The following is a 10225-nucleotide window of genomic DNA, read 5'->3' as shown; positions in this document are numbered from 1 at the left end:
CTGTACCACTTCTCCTTGCTGTTTGCCTGATGGAAAGGGCAGGAGAACTGGAATCAGGCACAAATGAGTCGAACCAGCTGCTCACGCTGGGTAAATGCAATTGTCGAGCACCACGATGTGTTGTGAAAGGCACAGTGACACAGGGAGCACCAAACAACTTTCATGGGAGTACCCTCCAGAAAACCAAACTTTATTATAATAATGATGGTGATGATTGAGTATGAGGTAGCTAAGACCTAGATTTACTGACTACTGGTGACAGAAACTAATTTTGATAGAAAGACATTTCCAGGTAGAGGTAATGCATGTGTAGGTGGCATTTCTGGAAATACCTGGACCACCTCCAGCTTTCAGGCTGTAGCAAGTTTGTGAGACGACACAGCCCTGCCTCCACGTAGCCTGGTAGCAAGTAATGCTGACAGTGGCACATAACCTAGTACAGCACAGCCACGACCCTCACTCGGGTGTTTGGGCTACTGCAATTTAAATGGCAAACAGCATCAATAGTGACGGAGCTCTGTGAACCCGGTGCTGCAGAGCTGGCACGACAGATGGGGAAGTGGCTTTTTTTTCTGTTAGCTAGCACAACGTCTCCAGAATGTTTTTAATAGCTGCTGCACCTGGCTCCCCAGTATAATACTTACTCATTTCTGCTGGGCCTCGAAGCACTTTATTTCACGGGTGGCTAGTATGTAAAGGACAGATGTGCAAAGGCAGTTTCGGTACCTCTCTGCCACTTACAGTGTTTAAGGATACCGTTTCAGCCCTGGCGACGTTCTCAGTGGAGTGCGAGCTAACCCACGGGCCTTTACTGCACAGAGCGCGCTGCCTGTGCGCCGCCGCCACGCGGCACCGACTGAAACCCAGTCAGGCAGCAGGTCCTGGCCCAAGGCTTCAAAGGGAGGTGCTTTTCCCTTCATCTGTCCCGCCAAAGGGACGCAATCCTGGGAGCGTGCTGACGAACCTAGGCTGAAAACTGCCCTAAATCCTGCGGTTTATGACTCCAGAGCTTTTCCGCTGCTCTCTTCTCAGTCCCCCACCCAGACTTTTCAACGTGGGCGTCGCGTAGGAAGAAGAGCAACACGCAATCATCGGTATCAACCGGCATCCATGCAGCACCAGAGGCGGGAAGCTGCAAGCCTAGCTCGCCCCCGCGGTGGGGAAGCTGCGAGGCGGCAGTGAGAGCCAGGCCCACAGGCGAGGCACAGCCCCCGGCGGGACGGGCCCGGCGGCCCTGACAGGGCAGGGCCGGTCCCGCCCCGCGCTGCCCGCTCGAGCCCCGCACGTGGATGTGAGACGTACCCGCAGGAGCCGCGGCCGCCACACGGGACCCCGGTGAAGCCGGCGCGCGCCGCCGCTGCCACCCCGCTCCTCCCCTGCCCCCGCGGAGGCCAACGGTCACCCCGCGCGCGGGGCAGGAACCGGCTTGCGCCGCTCTCGAGGGAAAAGGCGCGAAGGCGCACGCGCCCGCGCGCCCAGTACGGGCGAGGTGATTGGTGGGGAGGCGGTGACGTAATAACCGAGCGCCGACGGCACCGCGCATCGAATCTGAAGGGAGCGGGCCGTTGCCGCCGCCGCCTTGGGGGAGCGTTGCGCTCCCCGTCGCCCGGGCCGCCTCTCGCCGCCCCCGTCCTCCCCCTCCTTGCTCTCCGTGCTGCCGCGGCGGCAGCCAGGTGCCTCGGGGGCCGGCCCGGGCCGGCCGGCGTCGGTGCCGCTCGCTCCCTTTCCCGCCCGCGGCCCCCAGCGCCCCGCCGGTGTCGGCCCCGGTGCCCGTCAGGTGCGTGCGGAGCCCGTGGCCGGGGCCCGGGGATGCCGGGCATCGTGGAGGGGGAAGAGGGAGGCCGGGGGAGCGGGAGGGAGGCGGTGGGCAGGTGCCTTCCCCGCTGGCTGACAGCGTCGCTGGCCTCCCGTTTCCCTGGGAACGGGGGCGCGCGCTCGGGAGCGCCCGGTCGGCGGGGTCCTCCGGCCGCTCCCGCGGCCGCCGGTCGCTTCGCCGGGGTTTTTCTGAGCTGTGTCTGACGAGCCCTGCCGCTCCTTTCCTCTTCCTGGCTTTTCCCACAGAAACTGCCCGGTCGAGCCCGTCTTCGCTCCTGCAGACGGGCGCGGTAGGTTAATATGAGCCTCTACAACTTGGACCGCTTTCGCTTTGAGAGGAAGAGAAAAAACACGGAGCAGAAGACTGTGTCTCCTTCGGCCGCCCAGGTGCAGGCAGCTAATTCTGCTGCGGCGGGTAGCGCTGCTGGAGAGGATGAGGAGGAAGCTACGGATGATAGCAACAGGCCAGATCCTCCAGCTTCGGATGTGACAGAGATAACTGGTGAGTCAGGTGTTTTGCTTGTAGTGTAAGAACAGTGTGAGCACTTCATTTCTAGAAATAAAATAATTATTTTAATTTTTTATTTTTTTTTACTCTCTGCTTGTTTTGCAAATGTGCTTTCCTACGCACGCATATTTCACAGCGATTTTCACAAAAGTATCCTTATTTGTAACAGCGTTTGCTCTAATTGAACCTGTGCATTTTCAGTACCTTTCTGATAACTAAAGCTGAAACAATTTTTTTCAGTTGAGTAAACAAGCTACAATTTAAATGTCTGAAGTATGTTACATTTTCTTATTTATTAATTATTTTTGCTGATACTTATTTTAACCTAATATAGTATCTCAAGGTTTTCAAAAGAAAAAACACACAACTTTTAGTTGTCTGCTAAATGCAAATTTCTTGCAGTAGCTTGTGGTTTTCATGGAAATGTGAAAAACTTGCTTGTGTTGTAATTTATCGTTTTGTTTGGCGGACGTGCTAGATGCGCTGTTTCTGTTTGCATTTGTCAGCTAATATTAATAAACAACTGTAACAGCTGTCAGCTGTCTAATCACATTCACCAGTAGCCTCTCTATTACTGAGGGAGTAAGAATGGAAGAACAGAAATTACTCGTTGCTGGTTATTTTGTACATTTCAACAGTCCATATGATTTCTGATAGAGATGTCAAGACACAAGTGTTACTGGAGAGATCAGACAGACCTTGACTATGCATTTAGTCAGTAACGGAGCCGCAATATCAGTTGGTGTTTAACTACACTTATTTTGCATACAACTTGCCCTTGGTGGAAGGCAGTTTATCGTAGTACCTTATCTATGCGATAACAGAGAACCTTTCATGTACAAGGAGGAGTTCCTCTTTTAAAGGTGAGCCAAATCAATATTATAGTAAATTGATACTTATTATTCCATGAATTTTGGTTTTCGTGCAGGTTGACTGTTTTCAGTTGACTGAACTGCTCTCATGTTTACATTAGTAAATATTTATCAGTGCTTTATGTTTTAGAAGAATTTTTTTATATTTTTTAATCTTGGCTTGAGAGTTGCCTGTCTGGAGTTAAGTAGCCTGTCCACTAGCAAAGAGGATGTTTTGGTGGCAGAGAGAGCTTAACACAAGCAGCAAGCAACTGTTAGTTGTGGCTTCTGCATGTGTGTGCTTTGTAATGGATTGCAGGAAGAAACTGGCACTCTGTTCCGAAGTGCACTTCCTCAGGTGTTGTCTTCCTGTTTGTGATAAGTCACTGTCTTGTGCAGTGTAGGAGTTACTGGATGCAGGTACCCTTCTTAGATGGTGAACAAACTGGTTTGTGTTGTTTTGTGGCTTGATTTGTCTTTGACTTATTTATTTTTAATGGTTATTACACTTTTTTCCTTTAAACTGCCTAGGGACTCCGCTTTGTCAGTGGAAGCATGTAGGTAGACCATAACTAGCAAGACCAGCAAACTTTGGAGCTTGTTGTTTTTCAAAATACTGGTCTCTCTTGGCTTGTATTCTACAGAGGTAGGACTGAGGAGAAGGGATGTAATATTCAGTTTAGAGGCATGAGTACGAGTTTAGATATGAGGTAATAAAAGGAAAGATGAAGGGCAGCCTAAAAGAGAAACTGTTGTGGAAGGCCTAGTAATTGTGAGGAAAACTAGTGGGAGATGATGGTAGCTACCAGTAAAAAAAGAGTAGAGTGCAAGTGTAGACAAAACTGCAGCAAGTGGCCAACTTACGTAAGAGTATGTGGACACAGCTGCTGGTGTAGAACTGGGGTGCTAATTAAAATTTAAAATTGAAGTGTAATTACTAGTACTTTTAATTTACATATTGCTTCATCTTTCACAGACAGGAGGTGAAGTGGTTTGGTAACTTTTTTCCACTTATTTGCACATCATTGTTGTGTAACCCATTTAAAGGAATTAATTAACCATTTTAAAAATCAAATAACATTTTCTACATCTACAGAAGTTAACAAAAAACCCCACATTTAAATTTTGTCTGCAGGATATGAGGCACTTTAATGTAAAAGAGGAAACTAGATTTGATGAGCAGATGCCTGTCCTTCTTGTTTCCTAATTAGTGACAGGAAGACAGAAGTTTTCTTGCTTTGGGCCAAATAAAATGGACAGCTATTTGTGCTTTTCTTGTATTATCACAGAAAAGGTAGAGATGACCAGTTTATGGCACTGCGTGCTCTGTCTGCCGCTAAGTACATAAGTCCAAAGTATTGAGTTGTTTTGTATGAGAAGCAGTTTACACCAAGTTAACCAAAAATAACTTGCCCTAGTGCTCAATAAATCATGTGAAGGCAGCAATTACTCTTATTTCTTCTGAAGACAAACACAGTGGATTCACAAAATACTGTTACGTGAAACTGGAGGGACAAGAGGAGATTGTTCTTTATTTCACTTATACAAACAAAAAAAAGTTGTTCAATAGCTGATGGCTTTTTTTTTGTCCTACTTCATTTGGTAGCATGCAATCATACTGCATATGTAAAAAGAATTTTAAAATCAGGCTTTTTCCTTCAGGAACGCAAATGGTTCAGTATCACTTCCTAGGGATTTCTGTTTTGTCACATGACCTGAAATATGCATCTAACAAAAAGATAATTGTTTTAATTAATCTTGGAAAAAATAGTCAAATGATGTCTGTTGTGTCATGAAACACCATGATCTCTTTAGCTAATTGTTTTGTTTTCCCAGAACAAACTAATATTGATAGATTGTTCTGCACCCTGGGTTTGTATGTATGTAGGGCTTCTTGTTGCTTTATATTGAGCATGCATACCTTACACTTAAATAAGCAATTTATAGTATAATGGCTGGAAGAATTGGTCATCTTTATATACTTGTGCATATTCAAAATTGGCTTTGTAGCCAAGTTGTAGGTGGTAATTCTGAACATGATTTAACTGAGGGGTAGAAATGAACTATGGGAGCAGTTATCAAATTATATCTGAAAGATACCTCTCTAAAGAGTTGGAAAAATGCATTGGAGTGGTGTAGTACAATTTTCTGTAAAAATTAGTATTATCTACTAAATAATACACGCACTTGGTTTCTATTAGTCTGTTAAGAAAACAATGAAGCTGTCTTCCTAACTTGCAATTAGATGCTTTTAATTATGTAAATAGCCTGGTGTACTAACATAATGAGATTATTCTAATTAGTATAGTCCTAATACAGTTCTGCTCCATTTCTATAATTGGAATAATTATGATAATGAATTTTAAAATTAGATTTGTATTCAAAAGGCATGCTTACAAAGCTTCAACAATGAATTGAAATAAAAGCTGTAGATTAAATTAAACTATTATATATAATCCTGTTATTGACAGTTGATTTTGTTGATATCCTCTCTGTAAAATTCAAATATATAACCTGAATAACTGCACTTTCAGGTTACAATGTTCAGTGTGTCATGTCATTCACTTGCACCAGGACAGCTTTTTTTTTGTTCTCAACTATCGTCATTTTGTTTATGATCTGAGGAAGTCACGTCTTTTGCTTGCGTCATAGTTCACGAAGTATAATTCTGCTTAAAGCACTGCTGGAAAAAAGTAATGAAGTGGTACCTAGTGAACTTTTCTGAGGAGTCATGGGAAGATGTGTTGAAGTAATCATCATTTTAAAATGGTCTCTTTAAGAAGCATCTTAGAGTTACACTGATACTTAGGATTATTTTAGCAAATCAAGACAGACTGAAAGAGTTGGGGTTGTTCAGCCTGGAGAAGAGAAGGCTCTGGAGAGACCTTATCGCAGCTTTCCAGTACCCAAAAGGGGACTACAGGAAAGCTGGAGAGGGGCTGTTTTACAAGGGCATGGAGTGATAGGACAAGGGGTAATGGCTTTAAGCTGAAGGAGGGTAGATTTAGTTTAGATATTAGGAAGAAATCCTTTACTGTGAGGGTGGTGGGGCACTGGAACAGGTTGCCCAGAGAAGCTGTGGCTGCCCCATCCCTGGAAGTGTTTAAGGCCAGGTTGGATGGGGCTTTGGGCAGCTGGGTCTAGTGGAGGGTGTCCCTGCCCATGGCAGGAACTAGATGGTCTTGGAGGTCCCTTCCAACCCAAACCATTCTATAATGACTTTTCTTTGAAAATGGAATATTAATGAGCTTGTAGTCTTGAGCAGGGTGCATTTGATACGGCTTTCCGAAACTGGGTGGAAATTACTTTCTATTTGACAATGTCTCTTGTGCAGTGTCAGTAAATGTGATAAACTTTTAAGTATTACCTCAGTTTTGTTTTTATTTGGGAGAGAAGAGGCTGACTTTCTCAGAGTGTGATGTAGGTTTGTGTAGGAAGTTATCTTTAGAATTATAGGGCAATATATTATAGCTCTGCACTATGTATATGCTTTCTGAAAGACTGTAGTGCATATGATTTAAAAAAAAATCAAAGTGAAGTTTTTTCAAGAGCAGTTGAAACTGTACATTTACTGACTAACATTATGAAAACATTCCCATTTGAGTACCTTCCATAACTTAACACTGTCTCCATATAATCATAGACAGTTTGATCTAGTTATTCTTATGGAGTCTTTGTATCATAGCAAAAATCAGTTGTTGTATTTTGGTTTTGTTGTTTATATCTCCAGTTAGGGATACTTATGTGTTTTCTTATTTCTGGCCTTAGAGTCAAACACTGGTCTTACGATTGCAAGCATTCCTTAATAGTCCTTTTTAATCACCTATAATCAGGAAATTCTGCCTCCAGTAGTTACATGCTGTAGCAATAACTGTTTAATCTGTTACTGCTCTACAAGGTTATAATTTGCTCTAACTATGGGGACTTCTTATTACATATGTGATTTCTGCTCTCCCCCGCCCCTAAAAAAGAAGAAAAAGGGATTCTGTTCAGTTAAATAGGTGGAGGAAGGGGAGAGGGAAATACTGCTTTTTTGGGAGAAAGAATGCTTTTTCCAGGCAACTCAGTATTTCATAGGTATGGGAGTTAGTTGTCATGAGGACTGGACAGCGATGGCTGTTTAAAGTAAAAATAAAATGAGAAGTCACGAAGTGAAACAGTAAAAACTTTGGAAGATGTTTAAAGTATATATTGTAAAGAATGAAATTACAAATACAACACAGTTTTAAAAATAAGCTTTCCTTGGTTTCGTTTTAAAAAAAAATGCAGTAAGGATGCTTCTTAGCAAAGCTGTCATGAGTACCTGTCATTTGCATGTCATGCTCCTTGTAGGAGGAATATGTTTGGAATATAGTCTGACCTACAAGGCAAAGATTATTAAAACTGGCTTGATCAATTCTGTTGATTCAGTAGAGATGTGAACTTCCCATGTTTCTTACAGACCTGTTTTGACATTTCCATTCACATCTTCTTTGCCACTCTTACTTCTGTCCTATTGTGATAGCCCTTGCTCGGCTAGCCCAACTTTATAACCTTCAGAATTTTTTGCTTTATTTTTCTTTTCTAGAGAGGAATTGCTGAAATAATTTTGCCTGCATCCGTATGTTTAAATCTAATAAAAATCATAGAATGGTTTGGGTTGGAAGGGACTTTAAAGATTATCTAATTCCAACCCTTCCCCTGCCCCAAAGGTCTCTCTTGCTCTTCTCCTGTGTTCATCTTAAAACTTACATGGCTTTCAGATAAGGAAAGCAACTATGTCAAGGACAACACGTCTCCTTCCAAACATGGACTGATAGAAGAAGGTAACACTGAGGAACTTCCTACTGCCAACATGTTGGTTTTGATTGCAGGGAAGCCTGTTTTGGGACTGTATGTTACTGCTTCAGAACTGGTAATTTCTAGGCCTTCCTAAGTTTATGCATGTATAGGCTTTTTAAGTTAACAAGATTACTTTGCAAAGTGCGACTTTTGTATCTTCTAAAAATCATTACCATAATCCTCTATCATGTTTTGAAAGTGATAGAAAAGGTTTAGATTTTTACGATAACTCAGTTAAAATTGAGGCCTTTTATCACAGGCAAAGGAATTAGACACCATGTAACTCATTTCTGCATTTGATTATCAGATGCATTTATTCTAGCCTCTTCCATGCCTAGTCTTTGCTGGGAAATCAGCTTTGAAAACTAGTGTTACACTCTGTAGTAACTCAACTCAGCAAGTTTCTGTGTTAGTGAACAGAGGCAGAAGAAACTACCTTTATTTCCAGCAGGAATTATGGTTCCAGAGTTAACAGTTGAGAAAGCACCACTGGTGTTTGGATTATAGGCACATGAGTTTTAAGAAATGAGTGATGTGCTAGAGGGGAGAGGATGCCCATGATGCTGTATTTGCATTATGAGGATGCAAAATCCTTTTATATGAGGACTCACACTGACAGTTGTATCATTAAAACTCAACTGTCCTAGGAGTTTTGTAGCTGACTCTCCTGCACCTTCTCTGTGTAACTGTTTTGTCTGTTTTCTTATTTGGGATTCAGAGCTCTTTGTGTGGAGACTTTTTTTTTTCCCCCTCACCCATCCAACACCCCAGTTCAGAGTATATCACTGTCTGTCGTCCTTCACTGAGGCTCTTAATAAACCATAGCTCTTCTGTCTCTAACTTTGAGGTCTTTTCTATCTGTTTTCCTCTGTGTTCTCACCCATCTTCTTACAACATAAATCAGAAGTTATCAACCACAGGGAGCTCCTGTTAGTTCAATACCAGCCACATAGGTGGCATTTGTTGTATTGTGTCACGGAGTAAAAGGCTCCTCTTCATGCAGAGGCACAGTGGCGAGTGGGGGAGCCCAAATAACCTAATCGGAGGAATGGCCTCTGTCCTGGCTTCTCCCAGGGCTCTCACAGGAGGGCTCTCAGCCCCATGAGTTGAAGGTGATGCCCGTCACCGTAAGTCAACAGCAAGGCTGTTGGGAGCACCATTTGCTACTTTTGCAGGGTATAAGATGCAAGTAAGAGCTTTTCGGGTTTGTACAAAACTTGCTATGGGATGTTTAAGGGGAGGAAGAAAAGTTGAGGGAGGGATGAGAGTGGCTTGAGGAGGAATAAGTGTGGGGAAAATAAAGGAGTAAGGGGATAACGGGTCGGTTACGTGTAGACAGGTCTGTGTACTTGTCTGGCCATGTGCTGTTCATGATCACCATAGTCAGCCCTGTCTTCTCATTAAAATCCTCTTCTAGCTGCCCTCCTGGGTGAGAGGAATCTGTTCTGTGTGCACAGGGATCTTAGTGCCAGCAGCTGGAGTGAAGATGAGGGGTCACAGGGGTCTGTCCACGTGCCTGGGGTGCCAGCAATTGGAGTGACAAAGTGAGTGGAAAATCAAGTGACGGCCAGCGTGGGCTGTGGAGGCCTGTGAGTCTGTGGTGCCACCCCCTGCGGAGGGAGCGGGGGTACCAGGGGATGAGCCAGCAAGCAGGTGAAGCAGCCTGGGAAACCAGGGAGGGACCGGAGGGTCTGAGTTGCCCATTTGTGTGTGGGGCAGCCCAAGATGAGGGGACCCGATGCTGGCCAGCGAGTAGAGGATGGAGAGATACGTGGCGCGTGTGTCTGCGAGCCTGTGCGGGGAGTCTGTGCTGACAGCAGAGTGGGGTGTGGGTCCTGGGGGTTCCTGTGCTCGGGAAGTGTGCTCCCCAGCAGGTGAGGAGACTGAGGCTACCTCCTGGGTGTGCTGGGTGTGTAAGGCCAGTGACTGGAGGGTCCCCGGGGTGCATGTGTGTTCACTGCCAGCAGACCTTTGTCCTGATGAGCCAGGAGGGGAGCAGGAGGCAGCCTTTGTTGGTGTGCCCCTGGTTCTGGAGCAGAGAAACGAGGGCGGGCTGGGTGGCGGCAGCAGCAGGTATGAGGTAAAATTCACCAGTCACCCGGGGAGCAGATTCTTCTTCGGAAGAAAAGACAAAGAAAACCCTTTGTATTAAACCCAGTCAGTAAGAAACATGGAAATGCCAGATTATAGAGGTTTTTATGTGGAAATTAAAACCTGGGTTTCTCTGCTG

General features: G+C 44.7%; 1 protein-coding gene across 1 annotated transcript in view; it reads left to right on the top strand.

Moving 5' to 3' along the window:
* The first annotated feature begins 1515 nt into the window (after window positions 1-1515).
* SMARCAD1 (SNF2 related chromatin remodeling ATPase with DExD box 1) overlaps window positions 1516-10225 on the top strand; it is a 45620-nt gene continuing 36910 nt past the window's right edge. The window contains exons 1-2 of the mRNA XM_075751603.1: window positions 1516-1777; window positions 2062-2317. Of these exons, the coding sequence (XP_075607718.1) occupies window positions 2116-2317 (202 nt within the window). The 5' untranslated portion in view covers window positions 1516-1777; window positions 2062-2115. The remainder of the gene's footprint in view (window positions 1778-2061; window positions 2318-10225) is intronic.

This window comes from Balearica regulorum, chromosome 4 (assembly GCF_011004875.1).
Source record: "Balearica regulorum gibbericeps isolate bBalReg1 chromosome 4, bBalReg1.pri, whole genome shotgun sequence".
Classification (NCBI taxonomy): Eukaryota; Metazoa; Chordata; class Aves; order Gruiformes; family Gruidae; genus Balearica; species Balearica regulorum.
Note: the sequence above shows the minus strand (reverse complement) of the source record. Positions and strands in the feature narration are given on the sequence as shown.